This window comes from Mustelus asterias, chromosome 10 (genome assembly GCF_964213995.1).
Source record: "Mustelus asterias chromosome 10, sMusAst1.hap1.1, whole genome shotgun sequence".
In the NCBI taxonomy this organism is placed as follows: Eukaryota; Metazoa; Chordata; class Chondrichthyes; order Carcharhiniformes; family Triakidae; genus Mustelus; species Mustelus asterias.
Window position 1 is genome coordinate 123,827,883 of NC_135810.1, and position 23,233 is coordinate 123,851,115.

Consider the following 23,233-nt stretch of genomic DNA (forward strand, 5'->3'; position numbering starts at 1 on the left):
CAATGGTCTGTTTGAGGTTGTGCGGTTGTTTGAAGGCAAGAAATGGGGGTGTGGGGATGGCCTTGGCGAGATGTCCAGGGTGGCCTTCACGACACACGACAACGCAGAATCGCTGAGCAGAAACTGATAGCCATGTTCCGCACATATGAGGACGGCCTCAACCGGGATCTTGGGTTCATGTCACACTATCTGTAGCCCCCATGACTTGCCTGGGCTTGAAAAATCTGACTAACTGTCCCGGCGAGACAATACACACCTCTTTAACCTGTGCTTAATCCTTCTCCACTCACATTGTCTGTACCTATAAGACTTGATTACCTGTAAAGACTTGCATTCCAACCATTATTTTGTAAATTGAGTTTGTCTTTATATGCCCTGTTTGTGAACAGAACTCCCACTCACCTGATGAAGGAGCAGCACTCCGAAAGCTAGTGTCTTTTGCTACCAAATAAACCTGTTGGACTTTAACCTGGTGTTGTGAGACTTCTTACAGTGTTTGATGGGGACAGTGTCGAGGGAGCTTTACTCTGTATCTAACCCCGTGCTGTAGCTGTCCTGGGAGTGTTTGATGGGGACAGTGTAGAGGGAGCTTTACTCTGTTGCTAACGTGTGCCATTTGTGCCCTGGGAGTGATTGATACCAATAATTTATATGGATAAATATAAAATATACACAACAGGACAACATTGGACTGGACCTTAAATGAAAACATTTTATTTACAGTTCACCAGAAATCTTCCCAGCCAATAGTACAGGAGAGGTAGAAAATACAACACTGTAGCTTGGAGCGTGAAGCTCGGTTCAGGACTCTCGTTTGACGAAGAGGAGGATCTATTCGCAGTTCAGAATGTGATACTCGCTAAGACAGGGCATGGTTGAGGTGAAGGACAGAGATGCATTGAGGGGGAGCTAGATTGACTCAGCAGAGAGCAAGGACTAGAAGGACATGCTGATCGGGTGACATGAAAAGGGGGTGGGAGGAGGCTCTTGTGGAGATAAACACCAGCATGGTCCAGTTGGGCCGAATGGCCCATCCATTCTATCTCCTACAAAATGTACGCTTGGCCTTCCACCTATCTGCAAAGCCAAGGTCGGAAACTCACCGCCGTACTCTGCAGGCTCAAAATAGTCCTCAAATCTATAAACTATAAGACAGGACATTCCACCACACAGTGACGTGACAACACAATGCTGCTTCGCCAACACTGCTGTAGAAATCTGGAACTTTCTGTCCCAGAAAAGGTTGCTGAGGTTGTGGAGGGAGTGGCTAAATCGAAAATCTCAAAATCATGCAAATCAGCCATGACCTAATTGAATGGTGTCACAGTCTCGAGGGGCTGAATCGCCTCTTCTTATTCCAGTGTGAAAGACAGTTTGTCACCCATTCTGAGTTCGGATCTCACTCACTGTGCACACAAAGGAAGCTGGTGTGTGGGGTTGGGGCAGGGCAGGGGGTGGGGGCTTCCGAGTCAGACCCATCGCTTGCCACAGGTGTGTCTCGATCCCAAATTCAATGATGCAGAGTAAAATTCCACACCATCCCTGGATCTGAAGACGGACAGATTCTTGGGCCCGTTAGATCATCCACTGGTCTTGATCCTGCTCTGCACCCTCCATGTCGATCTACAGGGAACAAGAGGTTCAAAGATTTACTGTCATATCCTAAGATAAGAATTTATAAAGACTCTGCACTTCAGCAACTCTCCAAGTCTCCTTCAACAGCATCTTCCAAACCGGGACCTCTCTCATCTCGAATCACAGAATCCCTACAGCGCAGAAAGAGGCCATTTGGCCCATCAAGTCTGCACCAAACACAACCCCACACCCCTCAACCCCATCTCTTTACCCTAGCTAGTCCCCCTGATACCAGGGTTAATCTAGCATAGCCAATGCACCTAACTCGCACATCTTTGGAGTATGGGAGGAAACACACACAGACACGGGGAGAATGTGCAAACTCCACACAGACAGTGACCCAAGGCCGGAATCAAACCCAGGTCCCTGGCGCTGTGAGGCAGCAGTGCTAACCACTGTGCAGCATGGTGAAGGACAAGGGCACCTGGGAACACCACCACCTGGAGGTTCCCCTTCAAGTCACTCATCATCCTGACTTGGAAATTTATCACTGTTCCTTCACTGTCACTGGGTCAAAATCCTGGAACTTCCTCCCTCACAGTGCTGTGGGTGTGCCTACACCCTATGGACTGCAGCGGATCAAGAACATAGCTCACCACCACCTTCTCAAGGGCAATTAGGGACGGGCAACAAATGCTGGCCTTGTCAGCAATGCCCACATCCCACCAACGAATAATAAAAAGCTTGACTGTACTGCAAATCTTATTTTGAAATGGTAGTTTCAATTCCACTCAGACAATTGCAGGTTTAACAGAGAAACTCTCTCATTCATTTTATTTATGAGTGTCACAAGTAGGCTTACGTTAACACTGCAATGAAGTTACTGTGAAGATTCCCCCAGTCGCCACACTCCGGCATCTGTTCAGGTACACCGAGGGAGAATTTGGCATGGCCAATGCACCTGACCTGCACATCTTTGGACTGCGGGAGCAAACTGAAGCACCTGGCAGAAACACGCGCGCAGACACAGGGAGAACGTGCAAACCCAAGTCAGAAATCGAACCTGGGTCCCTGGCACCGCGAGGCAGCAGTGCTAACCATTGTGCCACCATGCCACCCCATTTACACTGACTCTGAAAGCACTTCTACGTGGGAACAGGAGAAGATCATTCAGTCTCCTGTTCCTTCTTTCTTTCAATCAGATCACAGCTGATCTGGATCTTATCTCTATCCATCTACTTCTCAACAATGGGCTTGATCATCCATCCATCCTTTTCCACATTTTGATCCACACGAGAACAAAATGTTCAGGTGGTTAATGGCCCGTTTTATTTCACTCCACCATTCGTGGCCAAGCCTTTAACTGCCTGAGCACCAAACTCTGGAATTCCCTTTCTAAATCTCTCCCCTCCCTACCCAATCTTTGCTTTTGGAATGAAAGTTAGACCGTGCAGCTTCCCTGGGTATAACATATATCCAGCTCACGGGAAGCACTATGCCAGAATTTATGGAAAGGTTTTCCAGTTTCTGAACTCAAAATGTGAGTCAGCCTTCCTCTCCAAGAGAGACCCTTGCTCGATCGACTGGGCTGTCTTGTACAGGGTCAAGCACTAAAAAGGGCAATCTGAAGAGGCTCACGAACAGCGCTCTCCTTGATCAGTGAAGTTCCAATGGGCTATTACCGGTGCCTCTCTTGCTGAGGTTACGGCGAAGAGGAATCAGAAACCTCAATGTGAATAAGCACTCAGGGTTGCCAAGAAGGCTAAAGCTGCCACAATGAAAGTCAGTGCAGCCACAGCTAAGGCTGCTCAGAAGGCAGCAGCCAAACAGCAGTTTGCTAAGTTAATGAATTCTCAGGCTCCACTTGTGGGTGGAAAACGCTAAATACCATTAATTGTTGACTTAAATAAAACCTGAATAAAATTTAGTGATTTAAAAACAAAATACTCTCCCCCAGATCTCTCCAAACCTCTCACTTGCCAAACCTCTTTCTGCCTCTCTGCCAACCTCATTGCCTACCCAATTTATCAGTTGACTCACTGGTGACAAACTTAATGCTGCAGCCTTGTCGATAGATAATTTCTCCAGCAGGGTACGAGCGACTCTAAAAGGAGAAGATGGCAATCCCACCCCATTGTGCTCCAGTTATCCCCAGCCGTTATTGCACTCACCTCATTTATCTCCCCATCATCGGGTGACTCATTGTAATCATTCATCTCGTCCATGTCCTGCATGTCCTCATCTTCCTCAGAGTCTTCTTCGCTGTCCTCATCATCTTCATCATCCTCCTCTTCCTCATCATCATAGTTCTGCTGTGAGCAACCCCAACACACCATTAAACAAAAGAGACCTGATTACATCGCATCATTTCACTCGACACATTCAAGATTTATACATAACCCTGTAAATACCCAAAAACGCTTCAGATATGAACACAAGGAGGCCATTTGAGCCCTCAAGCCTGTTCCAACGTTCAATTAAATCACAGCTGATCTACATTTTAACTGCTGCATTTATCCACCTTCGCTCTTAATTTCCTTCTCTTATAAAAATCGAGCAATCTCAGACTTGAAATTTTCAGTTTTGTCACCCAGAGGGACAAGGACAGCAGACACATGGGAACACCACCACCTGGAGGTTCCCCACCGAGTCACTCACCATCCTGACTTGCAGATATATCGCCGTTCCTTCACTGTCGCTAGGTTAAAATCCTGGAACTCTCTCCGTATCAGCACTGTGGGTTTACCTACAGCTCAGGGACGGCAGCTCAAGAAGGCGGCTCACCACCACCTTCTTCAGGGTAATTAGAACAAAGAACAGTACAGCACAGGAACAGGCCCTTCGGTCCACTAAACCTGTGCCAACACAGATGCCTCTCTAATCTAATATTTCCTTGCCTCTACATTGTCCAGATCCCTCTATTCCCTGCCTATTCATGGATCTATCCAGATGCCTCTTGAACGTTGTTACAGAATCTGCTTCCTCCCCCTCCTCCGGCAGTGTGTTCCAGGCAGTCACCATCCCGTGTGTGTGAAAAACGTGCCCCTTACATCTCTTTTAAACTTTTCCCCTCTCATTCTCAACCTATGCCCCCGAGTAATTAACCATTCAACCCTGCGGAAAAAGACTCTGACTATCCACTCTACCCAAGCTTGTCATAATCTTGTAAACCTCTATCAGGTTCCCCCCCCCCCATCCTCTGACGCGCCAATGAAAACAATCCAAGTTTGTTCAACCTTTCTTCATTGTCCATATCCTCCAAACCAGGCAACATCCTGGTAAATCTCTTCTGCACCCTTTCCAATGCCTCAACATCCTGCCGGTACGGACGGGAAATAAATGCTGACCTAGCCAGCAATGTTCAAGAAAATCAGTACGCTCCTTGAATAAGTTTGATTCAATTACCACTGAAACTTCACAGACAGAGAATTGTTTCTCTAAGATTCTCCTCTGATTAAAGGCATTGCTGGAACTCAGTGGAACTCTGTGGCAGGTCTTGTTGATCAGTGGGTAGTGTCCCTGCCTCTGATCCAAAAGTTCAGTCCCAAAAGTTCAAGTCCCAGTCCAGGACTTAATGGCCAAGGAAGGGGTGTTCATAATGTGACCAAACAGGTTGATTTTCAGCCTGTACGTCCTTCCAAAATGCAGCAATGGCGGGTGGTAAGAGTGGGAGAGATTCCTCCTCAGCCGTGTGATGGGATGAATGTTGGAGCCTCTACCATCACCATCCAGAGCTCCAGACTACAATGTGTGTGTTGCCACAGCAACTTTGGTTCCCTGCTTGAACACCAGCACCAAACAGGGGAGGCCCAACTGGGACCAATAACATTGGAGATGGTGGTGCAGTGGTCATGTCACTGGACTAGCCATCCAGCGGCTCAGGTTAATGCTCTGGGGACATGTGTTCAAATCCCACCACAGCAGTTTGTGGAACTTAAAGTGGAAATGAATAGGGTTGGGAAGCATTTTCTGATCAGGGCCAGTGTGATCTCCTGGACTCGTTTCGATCGCCACAGGGGGTCGGAGAGGAATTTCCCAGATTTTTTTTTCCCCATATTGGCCCTGGGGTTTTCACTCTGGGTTTTCGCCTCTCCCTGGAGATCACATGGTCTGGAATGGGGGGGGTGGGGGTGAGTTAATAGGTTGTGATGAACAAAGCATCGTAGCTGTGAGGGACAGCTCGGTGGATAGGATATTAGGATGTAGATAGGCTGGAAAATTGGGCGGGGATCCTGGATTCAGGATTCAATCCTGGACCGGGGAGCGGCGCGGGCTTGGAGGGCCGAAGGGCCTGTTCCTGTGCTGTGTTGTTCTTTGTTTTTGTTCTTAAATTCAATTAATAAATCTGGAATTGAAAAAGTACTCTCAATAATGCTGAAAACATTGTAAAAACCCATCTGGTTCACTAATGGCTTTTCGGGAAGGAAATCTGCCATCCTTACCTGGTCTGGCCTACATGTGACTCCAGACCCACTGCTCTCTGAAATGGCTGAGCGAGCTACTCAGTTCCAGGGCAATTAGAGATAGGCAACAAATGTTAGGCCTTTCCAATGACACCCACAGCATGTGAAAGTTAAAAAAACTCCCTCCCACAAGTAACACAACCCATTTATAATATACAGCAGGAGGTGGTCACTAAACTCCTTGGATTTGTTTAAAGTTTATTTATTAGTGTCACAAGTAGGCTTACATTAACACTGCAATGAAATTACTGTGAAAATCCCCAAGTCACCACACTCCGGTGCCTGTTCGGGTAACACCGAGAGAGAATTTAGCATGGTCAATGCACCTAACCTATATGTCTTGTGGAGTGTGGGAGGAAACCGGAGCACCCGGAGGAAACCCACGCAGACACGGGGAGAACGTGCAGACTCCACACAGACAGTGACCCAAGCCGGGAATCGAACCCGGTCCCTGGAGCTACGAAGCAGCAGTGCTAACCACTGTGCCGCCAAATTCACTATTCGCTAAGATCACGGCTGACCTCAACTCCACTTTCGGCCCGCTTCCCATGTTGCTTAATTCCCTCAAGTGGGCGGCCCGGTAGCCCAGTGGTTAGCACTGCTGCTTCACAGCTCCAGGGACCTGGGTCCGATTCCCAACTTGGGTCACTGTCTGCGTGGAGTTTGCACATTCTCCTCGTGTCTGCGTGGGTTTCCTCCGGGTGCTCCGGTTTCCTCCCACAGTCCAAAGATGTGCCGGTTAGGTTGATTGGCCGTGGTAAAAAAATTGCCCTTAGTGTCCTGAGATGCGTAGGTTAGAGGGATTAGTGGGTAGATATGGGGGTAGGGCCTGGGTGGGATTGTGGTCGGTGCAGACTCGATGGGCCAAATGGCCTCTTTCTGCACTGTAGGATTTCTATGATTCTATGAAGTCCAAAATCTATCGATTGCTGTATTTGCTCAGTGTTGGATATATTCAACATCCACAATCCTCTGGGATACAGAATTCCAAAATTCACAACATTTAGCAGGAAAGAAATTCCTCGAATCATTCCGAAATGACCAACTCCTTTCCCCTGGGTCTCTGCTCCCTTTGTAACCAGTACCTCCCCAAACTCGTTACACAAAAAGATCTCACTGACTCTAACAGCAGTGCGTGTTACAGAGATCCAGGGTCCAGTCAGACACTCACCTCCGAGGCTGGCTTTCCAATCGGGACTAAAGTATTGTTCTTCTCAGCAATACTCTGCAGCTGCACACAGAACAGCAGGGAGGGAGAGAGAAAGAAATAAAATCATAATCTCACAGCCCAGAAAACATACATTCCATAAATGGAGCTCACCCAGCCCCATTAACAACACATCCTGAGCTCCCCAAACATCTGACCTCAATCTCTCCGACTGTTAGAATCCAGGAAAGGTGACAGTGTGGGAGGCCATTTGGCCCATCGTGTCAAGACCAGCTTGGCATGAGCATTTCACCCAGTGCCATTCTCCCTTCTTCTCCGGGTAACCCTCCACATTCTTCCTTTTCAGATCACAGTTTAATACCTTTTGAAAGCCTCAACTGAACCTGCCTCCACCACACTCAGGCAGTGCATTCCAAACCCTAACTATTCGTTGTGTGAGGAAACTTTTACTCATGTCGCTTTTGCTTCTTTTGTGAATTACTCTAAATCTGGGCCATCTCATTCCTGATCCTTTCACAAGTGGGAGCCATTTCTCCCCAGCTGCTCTGCTCCGACCCTCTTGACTTTGACTATCAAATCTCCTCTCAAACTTCTCTTCTCCAAGAAAAACAGTCCCAAACTTCTCCAATCTAACTTCACAACTGAAGTTCCTCATCCCTGGAACTATTCTTGTGAATCTTGTTGGCACTCTCATGCCTTCGCACCCTTCCGAAAGCATGGCCCAGAACTGAACACAATACTCCGACTGAGGCCAAAGTTCGGCATAAACTCCTTGTACACATACACTGTGCTTCTATTAATAAGTAATAAAGCCCAGGGATGTTTTATTAACTGCTCTCTCATCTGGTCCTACCACTTTCAATGACTCATGCACATATATGCCTAGGCTCCTGTCCCCTTAAGAATTGTACTCTTTATTTGATGCTGTCTCTCTGTGCTCCTCCCACCAAAATGAATCATTTCACATTTCTCTGAACCACCTCACAGCCCATCCCACCAATTTGTCCATGTCTTTTTGAACTTCGACACTATCCATCCCACGGTTCACTCTCGTTCCAAGTTACATATCATTTCCTAACTTTAAAATTGTACCCTGTGCACCAAAGTTTGTCATTAATACAAATAATCCAAGTAACATAATTTCTCCGAAAACCTTAAATTTACTTGTCACAAATTTGTGTTTTCCTTGTCTGCTTCAATACCTCACTTATATATCGTGATGTTTGAATTAACTGTCTGTCATTTCATATTTTAGATAATTAAGGGAATTCTCTCTTTAACTTTCACCCCTCGTGCCAGAAGTCGGTCTTTTCACACGTGGGTCTTTCCTGCTCTGTTCACCTCCGCCCCACACCGACATGCACATGTAGATACACAACATGGACAACAACTAGTAGCTGGCAATGACCCTCTCCAACAAAAGAAAATCTAACCATCTCCTCGTGACGTTTATCGCTGAATCCCCCATTATCAACATTCTGGGGCTTACCATTGACCAGAAACTGAACTGGATCAGCCAGATAAATACCGTGACTGCCAGAGCGAGTCAGAGGCTAGAACTTCAGCAGTTAGTAATTCACCTCCCGACTCCCCAAAGCCTGTCCACCATCCACAAAGCACAAATCAGGAGGTAAAATTCAAAGGAGTTTCTTAAAGGAGGAGCGGTAGAGAGGTTGAGGGAAGGAATTCCAGATCTTTGGGGCTCAGGAAACTGAAGGTGCAGCTGTCAATAGTGGAACAATGAAAATCGGGGATGCAAAAGACATAAGAACGTGGGAGAGGGAGGAGGTCTCTACTGTTCAGTGGAGATCATGGCTGATTAACAAAACAGCTTCATATCCCCACTTTTGTCCTGTTTGTCCCATTATCCCTTAATACCTGTTAATTTTTAAAAACTGTCAGATTTAGGATGAAGAATTAATAAAGCATCAACTGTCATTTGCTGGAGTTCCAAATTTCTATGTTTTTTGCATAAAACTGCGTTTTCAAACTTCACACCTGCCCACAAGGGGGGTGGAAGCGGAGATGATGCATGATCTTAAATGGAAATTGGATGCACAGTTGAGGGAAATAAACTTGCAGAGCCACAGGGATAACGTGCGGGAATGGGACTGATTGGATAGATTCGATGGGCCAAATAAGAACTAGGAGCAGGAGTAGGCCATCTGGCCCCTCGAGCCTGCTCCGCCATTCATTAAGATCATGGCTGATCTTTTTGTGGACTCGGCTCCACTTACCCACCCACTCACCATAACCCTTAATTCCTTTACTGTTCAAAAATTTATCTATGTTGGGGGTGTACTACAGGCCCCCCAACAGCCCAAGGGAAGTGGAAGAATGGATATGTCAGGAGATACTGGATAGGTGCAGGAAATATAGGGTTGTTGTAGTGGGAGACTTCAATTTCCCTGGTATAGACTGGAAATCGCTGAGGGCAGGGACTCTGGATGGGGAGGAATTTGTAAAATGTGTACAGGAGGGTTCGTTGGAACAATATGTGGACAGCCCGACTAGAGAGGGGGCTATACTGGACCTGGTACTGGGGAATGAGCCCGGTCAGGTCTTCAAAGTTTTGGTTGGGGAACATGTGGCAAATAGTGACCACAATTCTGTTAGCTTTAGGATAGTGATGGAAAAGGATGAGTGGTGTCCCAAGGGTAAGGTGTTGGATTGGGGGAAGGCTAACTTTATTGGGATCAGGCAGAAATTGGCAGCTCTTGATTGGGAGAGGCTGTTTGAGGGTAAATCCACATCTGGTATGTGGCAGTCTTTTAAGGAACGGTTGTTAGGGCTACAGGACAAGCATGTGCCTGTAAAAAAGAAGGATAGCAAGGGTAGGATTAGAGAACCGTGGATAACCAGGGAAATTGAGGGACTGGTCAAAAAGAAAAGAGAGGCGTATGTTAGGTCCAAGCAGCTAAAAACAGAGGGAGCTCTGGAGGAGTACAATGAAAGTAGGAAAGTACTCAAATGGGGAATTAGAAGAGCAAAAAGGGGTCACGAAATGTTCTTGGCAGACAGGATTAAGGAGAATCCCAAGGCATTTTATTCATACGTTAGGAACAAAAGGGTTGTTAGGGAAAAAATCGGACCTCTCAGGGACAAAAGTGGGGACTTATGCTTGGAGCCCAAAGAAGTAGGGGAGATCCTAAATGAATACTTTGCGTCGGTATTCACAAAGGAGAGGGATGTGTTGACTGGGAGTGTCTCGGAGGGGAGTGTTGAACCGTTGGAGAAAATCTCCATTACAAAGGAGGAAGTGTTAGGTTTGTTAGAGAATATAAAGACTGACAAATCCCCAGGGCCTGATGGAATCTATCCAAGGCTGCTCAGGGAGACGAGAGGTGTAATTGTTGGGCCTCTGACGCAAATCTTTGTCTCGTCACTGGACGCAGGTGAGGTCCCAGAGGATTGGAGGATAGCCAATGTGGTCCCGTTATTTAAGAAGGGTAGGAAGGATAACCCGGGTAATTATAGGCCGGTGAGCTTGACGTCCGTGGTGGGGAAGTTGTTGGAGAAGATTCTTAGAGATAGGATGTATGCGCATTTAGAAAGGAATAAACTCATTAACGATAGTCAGCATGGTTTTGTGAGAGGGAGGTCATGCCTCACTAACCTGGTGGTGTTTTTTGAACAAGTGACCAAAATGGTTGACGAAGGAAGGGCCGTGGATGTTGTCTATATGGACTTTAGTAAAGCGTTTGACAAAGTCCCTCATGGTAGGCTAGTGAAAAAGGTTGGAACCCATGGGATAAAGGGGGAGGTGGCTAGATGGGTGGAGAACTGGCTTGGTCATAGAAGGCAGAGGGTGGTAGTGGAAGGGTCTTTTTCCGGCTGGAGGCCTGTGACTAGTGGTGTACCGCAGGGCTCTGTATTGGGACCTCTGCTGTTTGTGATTTATATAAATGATCTGGAAAAAGGAGTAACTGGGGTGATCAGTAAGTTTGCAGACGACACAAAACTGGCAGGACTTGCAGATAGTGAGGAACATTGTCAGAGGCTACAGAAGGATATAGATAGGCTGGAAATTTGGGCAAGGAAATGGCAGATGGAGTTCAATCCTGATAAATGCGAAGTGATGCATTTTGGTGGGAATAATGTAGGGAGGAGCTACACGATAAATGGAAGAACCATAAAGGGTGTAGAGACGCAGAGGGACCTGGGTGTGCAAGTCCACAGATCTTTGAAGGTGACGTCACAGGTGGAGAAGGTGGTGAAGAAGGCATATGGCATGCTTGCCTTTATAGGACGGGGCATAGAGTATAAGAGTTGGGGTCTGATGTTGCAGATGTATAGAACATTGGTTCGGCCGCATTTGGAATACTGCGTCCAGTTCTGGTCGCCACACTACCAGAAGGACGTGGAGGCTTTGGAGAGAGTACAGAGGAGGTTTACCAGGATGTTGCCTGGTATGGAGGGGCTTGGTTATGAGGAGAGATTGGGGAAACTGGGGTTGTTCTCCTTGGAAAGACGGAGGATGAGGGGAGACTTAATAGAGGTGTATAAAATTATGAAAGGCATAGATAGGGTGAACGGTGGGAAGCTTTTCCCCGGGTCGGTGGTGACGTTCACGAGGGGTCATAGGTTCAAGGTGAAGGGGGGGAGGTTTAACACAGATATCAGAAGGACATATTTTACACAGAGGGTCGTGGGGGCCTGGAATGTGTTGCCAGGCAAGGTGGTGGAGGCGGACACACTGGGAACGTTTAAGACTTATCTAGACAGCTATATGAACGGAGTGGGAATGGAGGGATACAAAAGAGTGGTCTAGTTTGGACCAGGGAGCGGCGCGGGCTAATTGTTCCTTGTTTCTCGTTTCAAGGCTTCATTCTATGATCATCTTGCTGGTGCCAGTACAGAGCGAGACTGCGGATAGTTGGGAACCTGTCTCGGGGGCAGGGAATTCATATGGTGTTCGTGGAAGTGGAAATGACTAGGGTTGGGAAGCATTTTCCGATCAGGGCCAGTGTGATCTCCTGGACTCGTTTCGATCGCCTCAGGGGGTCGGAGAGGAATTTCCCAGATTTTTTTTCCCCCATATTGGCCCTGGGGTTTTCACTCTGGGTTTTCGCCTCTCCCTGGAGATCACATGGTCTGGAATGGGGGGTGGGGGTGAGTTAATAGGTTGTGATGAACAAAGCATCGTAGCTGTGAGGGACAGCTCGGTGGATAGGATATTGGTATGTAGATAGGCTGGAAAATTGGGCGGGGATCCTGGATTCAGGATTCAATCCTGGACCGGGGAGCGGCGCGGGCTTGGAGGGCCAAAGGGCCTGTTCCTGTGCTGTATTGTTCTTTGTTCTATCCTTCCCTAAAAAACATTCAACGAGGTAGCCTCAACTGCTTCACTGGGCAGGGAATTCCACAGATTCACAACCCTTTGTGTGAAGGAGTTCCTCCTCAACTCAGTCCTAAATCTGCCCCCCCTTATTTTAAGGCTATGCCCCCCCCGTTCGAGTTTCACCTGCCAGTGGAAACAACTTCCCTGCTTCTATCTTATCTATTTCTATAACATCTCCCCTCATTCTTCTGAATTCCAATGAGTATAGCCCCAGTCTATTCAGTCTCTCCTCATAAGCCAACCCTCTCAACTCCGGAATCAACCTAGTGAATCTCCTCTGTACCCCCTCCAATGCCAGTATATCCTTTCTCAAGTAAGGAGACCAAAACTGTACACAGTACTCCAGGTGTGGCCTCACCAGCACCTTATACAGCTGCAACATAATCTCGCTGTTTTTAAACTCCATCCCTCTAGCAATGAAGGACAAATTTCCATTTGCCTTCTTAATTACCTGCTGCACCTGCAAACCAACTCCTTGAGATTCCTGCACAAGGACACCCAGGTCCCTCTGCACAGCAACATGCTGCAATTTTTTACCACTTAAATAAAAGTCCATTTTGCTGTTATTCCTACAAAATGGATAACCTCACATTTACCAACATTGTACTCCATCTGCCAGACCCTCGCCCACTCAGATTATCTATATCCCTTTTCAGACTTTCAGCATCCTCTGCACACTTTGCTCTTCCACCCATCTTAGTGTCATCTGCGAATTTTGACACACTACACTTGGTCCCCAACTCCAAATCATCTATGTAAATCGTAAACAATTGCAGTCCCAACACTGATCCTGGATTGTGGCATGCCTTATGAGGATAGGCTGTGGGAGCTCGGTCTTTTCTCCTTGGAGAGACGCAGGATGAGAGGAGACCTAATAGAGGTGTATAAGATGTTGAGAGGCATAGATCGGGTGGACTCTCAGAGGCTTTTTCCCAGGGTGGAAATGGCTGCTACAAGAGGACACAGGTTTAAGGTGCTGGGGTGTAGGTACGGGGGAAATGTTAGGGAGAAGTTTTTCACACAGAGGGTGGTGGGTGAGTGGAAGCGGCTGCTGTCAGTGGTGGTGGAGGCAAACTCAATAGGGTCTTTTAAGAGACTCCTGGATGAGTACATGGGACTTAATAGGATGGAGAGTTATAGATAGACCTAAAAGGTAGGGATATGTTCGGCACAACTTGTGGGGCCGAAGGGCCTGTTTTGTGCTGTAGTTTTCTATGTTTCTATCCCTGAGGCACACCCTTAGTCACTGATCGCCAACCAGAAAAACACCCATTTACCCCCACTCTTTGCTTTCTGTTAGTTAACCAATCCTCTATCCATGCTAATTCTGTTAGTTAACCAATCCCCTTACACTGTGCACTTTATCTTATGTAGCATTCTTTGGTGCGGCACCTTGTCAAATGCCTTCTGGACATCCAGATCCACCACATCCACAGGTTCCCCTTTGTCCACTGCACATGTAATGTTCTCAAAGAATTATGGCCTTCTTCAGTGCCATAATAATTGTGACAAAATACTCTCCACTCACCTGGATGAGTGCAGCTAAAACAATGCTCAATCAGTTTCACACTATCCAGGACAATCAGCCTGTTTGATTGGCATCCCATCCACCAACATTCACTCCTTCCACCACCAAAACATAGTGGCAGCCATGTGTATCATCGACCAGATGCACTGCAGCAACGCACCAAGGCTCCTTCGACAGGACCTTCCAAGCCCATGACCACTTCCATCGAGATGGACAAGTGAGAATGGCCAAACGGCAGAGAACCTTCTCTGCCATTTGGCCATTCACACCCTTATTCTCTCTGTGGACAGCTATTCGCAGTCTTCTCCCCTGGTTTCTGTGGCTATGACTCATCTTTCATTCCCTCATCCTGCAGTATAAATATCTCCCACTTTCTGTGCTTTTTAGCTTTGACAAAGGGTCGTCTGGACTCAAAACATCAGCTCTTTTCTCTCCTTACAGATGCTGCCAGACCTGCTGAGATTTTCCAGCGTATTCTCTTTTGGTTTCAGATTCCAGCATCCGCAGTAATTTGTTTTTATCACGAGCAGAAGATACCTGGGAAAACCACCACCTGGAGGTTCCTCTCCAAGCCACTCACCATCCTGACTTGGAAATATATCGCCGTTCCTTCACTCACTGGGTCAAAATCCTAGAACTCCTTCCCTAACAGCACTGTGGGTGTACCTACACCACACGGACTGTTCAAGAAAGTGACTCACCACCACTGCCTGCTCATTTCGGATGGACAATAGGTACTGGCCTAACCAGCGACTCCCACATCCCATGAACGAATTATAAAAAAAACCATACTGACACTGACCCAAGCCTGATGCTGGTTCTCTTGTTGTTGAAGTTCATTTTCATCCACACATGGTCGATCCAGGTTAAACCACAGCGACTCTGTCACTCGGGGAAAGAGTGAGGGAAAAAGTGTTGACATCCTCAAAAGACAGAAAATAAATTTCAGTTAGGAACTGAGAAAAGTGAGCCTTTTCTGGACTTCTCTCTGTTTGGACAGTGACCAGCACTGCAGATGTGTGAGCTTTGCACATTTTTATGTTGCTCCCTCAAGGGCTCTGCATCATCATGGACTCAATTTGCTCATTCCAATAACCAGTCTTAATGCAGTCATGTCAGAACATCAGCTATCCGAGCACGAGCGATAGATTTTTATGAACCAATGATTTTCAGGGATATGGGAACACAGTCTGGGGGAACAGGCTAAATGGCCTCCTCCAGTTCCTGCGTTCCTTCCCACGGGTTTTGCAGCAGAAATAATCATAAATCATAAAATCCCTACAGTGCAGGAGGCCATTTGGCCCATCAACCATGCTCCAACAATATCACCCAGGCCCTATCCCGATAACCCCACGTATTTACCTTGCTAATCCCCCTTTCACTAAGGGCCAATTTAGCATGGCCAATCCACCTAATCTGCACATCTTTGGACTGTGGGAGGAAACCGGAACACTCGTAGGTAACCCACGCAGACACGGGGAGAACGTGCAAACTTCTGTCACCCCAAGCCAGCAATTGAGCCTGACTCCCTGACACTGTGATCAGCATGGCTACCCGGGCTCTTCATGTAACACAGGAGGCCATTCTGCCCCTCAAGTCTGGTAAGAAGTCTCACAACACCAGGTTAAAGTCCAACAGGTTTAAGACCATAAGACATAGGAGCGGAAGTAAGGCCATTCGGCCCATCGAGTCCACTCCACCATTCAATCATGGTTGATTTCAACTCCATTTACCCGCTCTCTCCCCATAGCCCTTAATTCCTCGAGAAATCAAGAATTTATCAATTTCTGTCTTGAAGACGCTCAACGTCTCGGCCTCCACAGCCCTCTGTGGCAATGAATTCCACAGACCCACCACTCTCTGGCTGAAGAAATTTCTCCTCATCTCTGTTCTAAAGTGACTCCCTTTTATTCTAAGGCTGTGCCCCCGTGTCCTAGTCTCCCCTGCTAATGGAAACAACTTCCCTACGTCCATCCTATCTAAGCCGTTCATTATCTTGTAAGTCTCTATCAGATCTCCCCTCAACCTCCTAAACTCCAATGAATATAATCCCACGATCCTCAGACGTTCATCGTATGTCAGGCCTACCATTCCTGGGATCATCCATGTGAATCTCCGCTGGACCCGCTCCAGTGCCAGTATGTCCTTCCTGAGGTGTGGGGCCCAAAATTGCTCACAGTACTCCAAATGGGGCCTAACCAGTGCTTTATAAAGCCTCAGAAGTACATCCCTGCTTTTGTATTCCAAGCCTCTTGAGATAAATGACAACATTACATTTGCTTTCTTAATTACGGACTCAACCTGCAAGTTTACCTTTAGAGAATCCTGGACTAGGACTCCCAAGTCCCTTTGCACTTTAGCATTATGAATTTTGTCACCGTTTAGAAAATAGTCCATGCCTCTATTCTTTTTTCCAAAGTGCACGACCTCGCACTTGCCCACGTTGAATTTCATCAGCCACTTCTTGGACCACTCTCCTAAACTGTCTAAATCTTTCTGCAGCCTCCCCACCTCCTCAATACTACCTGCCCCTCCACCTATCTTTGTATCATCGGCAAACTTGGCCAGAATGCCCCCAGTCCCGTCATCTAGATCGTTAATATATAAAGAGAACAGCTGTGGCCCCAACACTGAACCCTGCGGGACACCACTCGTCACCGGTTGCCATTCTGAGAAAGAACCTTTTATCCCAACTCTCTGCCTTCTGTCTGACAGCCAATCGTCATTTGGTAGCACAAACCACTAGCTTTCGGAGCGCTGCTCCTTCATCAGGTAAGTGGGAGTTCTGTCCACAAACAGGGCATATAAAGACACAAACTCAATTTACAAAATAATGGTTGGAATGCAAGTCTTTACAGGTAATCAAGTCTTAAAGGTACAGACAATGTGAGTGGAGAGAGCGTTAAGCACAGGTTAAAGAGATGTGTATTGTCTCCAGCCGGGACAGTTAGTGAGATTTTGCAAGCCCAGGCAAGTCGTGGGGGTTACAGATAGTGTGACATGAACCCAAGATCCCGGTTTAGGCCGTCCTCATGTGTGTGGAACTTGGCTATCAGTTTCTGCTCAGCGATTCTACATTGTCATGTGTCGTGAAGACCGCTCGACAATCACAGGCAAGAGTGTTCTCTTCCTGTTGGGGAACACTTCAGCAGTCACCTGCATTCGGCCTCTGATCTTCAGGTAAGCGTTCTCCAAGGCGGCCTTCACGACACACGACAACGCAGAGCAGAAACTGATAGCCAGGTTCCGCACACATGAGGACGGCCTAAACCGGGATCTTGGGTTCATGTCACACTATCTGTAACCCCCACGACTTGCCTGGGCTTGCAAAATCTCACTAACTGTCCTGTCTGGAGACAATACACATCTCTTTAACCTGTGCTTAACCCTTTCTCCACTCACATTGTCTGTACCTTTAAGACTTGATTAGCTGTAAAGACTCGCATTCCAACCATTATTTTGTAAATTGAGTTTGTGTCTTTATATGCCCTGTTTGTGAACAGAACTCCCACTCACCTGACGAAGGAGCAGCAGTCTGAAAGCTTGTGGCTTTTGCTACCAAATAAACCTGTTGGGCTTTAACCTGTTGTTGTGAGACCTGTTACTGTGTTTACCCCAGTCCAACGCCGGCATCTCCACATCCTGAGTCTGGGCCAACAAGGCGGAGGCTGCATCACGTGGTTTGCTGTGGCTGCAGCCACCAGGGGGAGCCAAAACACACAGGGGGGGCGGGAAAAGAGGGGGATCGGTTATGACGGGGTGGATTGAGTGAGGGAGATGTCCGGGGGAGAGGGGAGTGTGTGCGGAGGAAGAGGGTGGGGGAGTGTGTGCGGGGGGCGGGGGAGAGAGGGTGGGGTGGGACGTTGGCAGGACTCTACCCTCCCCGCATTATTACTACGCGCTGCTTTCCCGCCCACCTGCGCGGCTGCCGGAAGTCGGTCCGCCGCCGGAAGCCCTCCCCCTGCCGCCAGCGGAGCGACAGGAAGGTTCCGCTTCCGGTATCCGCGAGCGGCGTTTCTGAGTGTCCGGGTGGAGTTGGACCCAGAGCCAAAAACTGGAGGCCCCAAAACTGGGAACGCTGTCAAACCCCCCTTCCCCCCGCGCTTCAGTCCAACACAACCTGACCCTCCTACAACTCCCTCCCCCATCTCCAACTCCCTCCCCATCCGCAACATCACCTTACCCTCCTCCAACTCCCTCTCTCCCATCCCTCCTCCAAACCCCTCATTCTCCTCCATTCCCTTCCTCCTCCTCCACTTGGGTTCCAACTCTCCAGCATTACCCTGGGTTCAGCCAGAACAACATCCAAAAGTTTATTAGTGTCACAAGTAGGCGGACATTAACACTGCAATGGAGTGACTGAGAAAACCCCCCAGTCGCCACACTCCGGTGCCTGTTCGGGTACACTGAGGGAGAATTTAGCGTGGCCAATGCACGTAACCAGCACGTCTTTCGGACTGTGGGAGGAAACCGGAGCACCCGGAGGAAACCCACGCAGACACGGGGAGAACGTGCAAACTCCACACAGACAGTGACCCAAGCCGGGAATTGAACCTGCGTCCCTGGCACTGTGAGGCAGCAGTGCCAACCACTGTGCCACCCCAGGGAGCAAGAAATACCAAACAGGCTACAACATCAATAATTGTACACACACTTCATTTTCTCTCAACACTTTCCTTCAAAAAATAATGGAAAAATGTTATCTGATTTCAAGAAGAAATTAGATATACCTCTTGGGGTTAAAGGGATCAAGGGATATGGGGGGAAAGGAGATCAGGGAAAATGTTCAGGAAAATGTCAGGGAAAATGTTACAGCGGTACTCAGGCAGGATAGATTAGGGAGCTTGTCTACAGAGGCCCTATGGGTGGAGCTGAGAAACAGGAAAGGTATGACCACATTAATGGGGTTGTATTACAGACCACCCAATAGTCAGCGAGAATTGGAGGAGCAAATCAGCGGAGAGATAGCAGACAACTGCAAGAAACACAAAGTTGTGATAGTGGGGGATTTTAATTTTCCACATATAGATTGGGACTCGTATACTGTTAAACGTTTAGATGGAGTAGAGTTTGTAAAATGTGTTCAGGAGAATTTTCTACATCAGTATATAGAGGTGCCAACTAGAGAGGATGCGATATTGGATCTCCTATTGGGAAATGAGTTAGGGCAGGTGATGGATGTGAGTGTGAGGGAACACTTTGGATCCAGTGATCATAATGCCATTAGTTTCAACCTGATCATGGATAAAGATAGATCTGGTCCTCGGATTGAAGTTCTGAACTGGAAAAAGGCCAAATTTGATGAAATGAGAAGGGATCTGGCGAGTGTGGATTGGCACAGGCTGTTCTCTGGTAAGGATGTAAATGGAAAGTGGGAGGCCTTCAAAGGAGAAATTTTGAGAGTGCAGAGTTTGTATGTTCCTGTCAGGATTAAAGGCAAAGTAAATAGGCATAAGGAACCTTGGTTTTCGAGGGAGATTGTAACACTGATTAAGAGGAAGAGAGAGTTGTATGAAATGTACAGGCAGCAAGAAACAGATCAGATGCTCGAGGAGTATAAAAAGTGCAAGAAGCTACTTAAGAGGGAAATCAGGAGGGCTAAAAGAAGACATGAGGTTGCTTTGGCAGACAGAGTGAAGGAAAATCCAAAGAGCTTCTATAGGTATGTTAGGAGCAAAAGGATAGTGAGGGATAAAATTGGTCCTCTTGAAGACCAGAGTGGTAGACTGTGTATGGAACCAAAAGAGATGGGGAGATACTAAATGGTTTTTTTGCATCCGTATTTACTGAGGAAACGGGCATGGAGTCTACGGAAATAGGGCAAACTGATAGGGAGGTCATGGAACCGTTGCAGATTAAAGGGGAGGAGGTGCTCGCTGTCTTGAGGCAAATCAGAGTGGATAAATCCCCAGGACCGGACAGGGTATTCCCACGGACCTTGAGGGAAGCTAGTGTTGAACTTGCAGGGGCCCTGGCAGACATATTTAAAATGTCAGTCTTCACGGGGGAGATGCCGGATGATTGGAGGGTGGCTCATGTTGTTCCGTTGTTTAAAAAAGGTTCCAAAAGAAATCCGGGAAATTATAGGCCAGTAAGTTTGACGTCGGTGGTGGGCAAGTTATTGGAAGGTGTGATAAGGGATAGGATCTACAAATATTTGGATAGACAGGGACTTATTAGGGAGAGTCAACATGGCTTTGTGCGTGGTAGGTCATGTTTGACCAATCTATTAGAGTTTTTCGAGGAGGTTACCAGGAAAGTGGATGAAGGGAAGGCGGTGGATGTTGTCTACCTGGATTTCAGCAAGGCCTTTGACAAGGTCCCTCATGGGAGGTTAGTTAGGAAGATTCAGTCGCTGGGTATACATGGGGAGGTAGTAAATTGGATTAGACACTGGCTCAATGGAAGAAGCCAGAGAGTGGTTGTGGAGGATTGCTTCTCTGAGTGGAGGCCTGTGACTAGTGGTGTGCCACAGGGATCGGTGTTGGGTCCATTGTTGTTTGTTATCTATATCAATGATCTGGATGATAATGTGGTAAATTGGATCAGCAAGTTTGCTGATGATACAAAGATTGGAGGTGTAGTGGATAGTGAGGAAGGTTTTCAAAGCTTGCAGAGGGATTTGGACCAACTAGAAAAATGGGCTGAAAAATGGCAAATGGAATTTAACGCAGACAAGTGTGAGATATTGCACATTGGAAGGACAAACCAAAGTAGAACGTACAGGGTAAATGGTAGGACTCTGAAGAGTGCAGTTGAACAGAGGGATCTGGGAATACAGGTACAGAATTCCCTAAAAGTGACGTCACAGGTGGATAGGGTTGTAAAGAGTGCCTTTGGTACATTAGCCTTTATAAATCGGAGTATCGAGTAAAAGTTGGAGTGTTATGGTAAGGTTATATAAGCACAGTAAGAAGTCTCACAACACCAGGTTAAAGTCCAACAGGTTTATTTGGTAGCAAATACCATAAGCTTAATACATGGTATTTGCTACCAAATAAACCTGTTGGACTTTAACCTGGTGTTGTGAGACTTCTTACTGTGCTTACCCCAGTCCAACGCCGGCATCTCCACATCAAGGTTATATAAGGCATTGGTGAGGCCGAATTTGGAGTATTGTGTACAGTTTTGGTCACCTAGTTACAGGAAGGATGTAAATAAGGTTGAAAGAGTGCAGAGAAGGTTCACAAGGATGTTGCCGGGACTTGAGAAGCTGAGTTACAGAGAGAGATTGAATAGGTTGGGACTTTATTCCCTGGAGCGTAGAAGATTGAGGGGAGATTTGATAGAGGTGTATAAGATTTTGATGGGTATAGATAGAGTGAATGCAAGCAGGCTTTTTCCGCTGAGGCTAGGGGAGAAAAAAAACCAGAGGGCATGGGTTAAGGGTGAAAGGAGAAAAGTTTAAAGGGAATATTAGGGGGGGCTTCTTCACGCAGAGAGTGGTGGGAGTGAGGAATGAGCTGCCAGATAAAGTGGTAAATGCGGGGTCGCTTTTAACATTTAAGAAAAACTTGGACGGGTTCATGGATGAGAGGGGTGTGGAGGGATATGGTCCAAGTGCAGGTCAGTGGGATTGGGCAAGAAATGGTTCGGCACAGACAAGAAGGGCCAAAAGGCCTGTTTCTGAGCTGTAATTTCCTATGGTTCTATCAGGATATTGAATTTGATGATCAGCCATGATCAAAATGTATGGCAGAGCAGGCTTGAAGGGCCGAATGGTCTACTCCTGCTTCAATTTGTAACCCCAGTTGCTAAATAATATATTAGTGTTCTATAATAAATATTTAAAGTAATGGAGACAAATTTTTAAAGACTAGCTGTCTGACCAGGCAAGGTAGAATCCAACCAGAGTTGGCAACCCTATTCCACTCCACCCAAGGTTCGCCTAACCTATTCCTTACACTCACTCTCCCGACCCAGTTTCCCTTCCACTGCATCCTCACTGCCCTTCCTCACCCTTTTTCCACCTGCCTCTCCCATCTCTGCCCCCTCCAAAATCCCCTTGACCCAAACATCTCTTTCTCTCCAAACCTTCCCCAAAAGTCCGGCCCCTACCCTTTCTTTGAACTCATTTTGTGGGACATGGGCATCACTGACTAGGTCAGCATGTATTGCCCATCCCTAATTGCCCTTGAGAAGGTGAGCCGCCTTCTCGAACTGCTGCAGTCCCTGTGGTGTAGGTACAGCACAGTGCTGTTAAGGAAGGAGTTACAGGATTTTGACCCAGCAATAATGAAGAAACAGTGATATATTTCCAAGTCAGGATGGTGAGTGGCTTGGAGGGGTACCTCCAGGTGGTGGCGGTCCCATGTGTCTGCTGTTCTTGTCTTTCTGGTTGGTCGTGGGTTTCGAAGATGCTGCCTAAGATAACTTGGTGAGTTGCTGCAGTGCATCCTGTAGATGGCGCACACGGCGACCACTGTGCGTAAGTAGTGGAGGGATTGAATGTTTGTGGATGGGATAACAGTCAAGCGGGGCTGCTTTGTCCTGGTGTCAAGCTTCTTGGGTGTTGTTGGAGCTGCACCCATCCAGGCAAGTGGAGAGTATTCCATTACATTCCTGACTTGTGCCTTGTAGATGGTGGACAGGCTTTGGGGAGTCAGGAGGTGAGTTACTCGCCGCAGGATTCCGAGTCTTTGATCTGTTTTGTTGACCACAGTATTAATATGGCGAGTTCAGTTCAGTTTCTGGTCAATAGTAAGCCCACAGGATGTTAAAAAGGGGGATTCAGTGATGGTAATGCCATTGAATGTCAAAAGCGAGAGTCAGATGCTCTCTTGTTGGAGATGGTCATTCCCTGGCACTTGTGTGGCGGGCTTTTAACTTGCCATTTGTCAGCCAAGCCTGGGTGTTCTCCAATTCTAGCTGTATTTGGACATGGACTGCTTCAGTATCTGAGGAGTGGCGAATGGTGCTGAACATTGTGCAATCATCGGCGAACATCCCCACTTCTGACCTTATGATGGAAGGAAGGTCATTGATGAAGCAGCTGAAGATGGTTGGGTCTTGGACACTATCCTGAGGGACTCCTGCAGAGATGTCCTGGGGCGGAGATGATTGACCTCCAACCACCAAAACCAACTTCCCTTGTGCCAGGGTAGGACTCCACCCAGCCGAGAGTTTTCCCACTGATTCCCAGTGACTCCACTTTTGCT

At 47.4% G+C, this 23,233-nt stretch overlaps 1 protein-coding gene and 1 pseudogene across 14 annotated transcripts; one reads left to right on the forward strand and one right to left on the reverse strand.

Annotated features, from left to right (window-relative positions):
- Nucleotides 1-692: 692 nt before the first annotated feature.
- On the reverse strand, nt 693-18,038 carry anapc15 (anaphase promoting complex subunit 15). 14 transcript variants are annotated; one of them, XM_078222602.1, is made up of 5 exons: nt 17,993-18,038; nt 14,878-14,998; nt 7,210-7,269; nt 3,747-3,887; nt 693-1,623 (listed from the first exon to the last, which is right to left on the reverse strand). In XM_078222602.1, the coding sequence occupies exons 2-5, from the start codon at nt 14,995-14,997 to the stop codon at nt 1,576-1,578; spliced, it is 369 nt and encodes a 122-aa protein (XP_078078728.1). In that variant the 5' UTR covers nt 14,998; nt 17,993-18,038; the 3' UTR covers nt 693-1,575. The 14 variants fall into 14 exon arrangements, with proteins under 14 accessions (XP_078078728.1, XP_078078730.1, XP_078078727.1 ...); XM_078222604.1 differs by having other exon boundaries at nt 17,971-18,005; XM_078222601.1 differs by having other exon boundaries at nt 17,690-18,005.
- LOC144500111 (large ribosomal subunit protein eL24 pseudogene) lies at nt 3,010-3,459 on the forward strand (annotated as a pseudogene).
- Nucleotides 18,039-23,233: the final 5,195 nt, after the last annotated feature.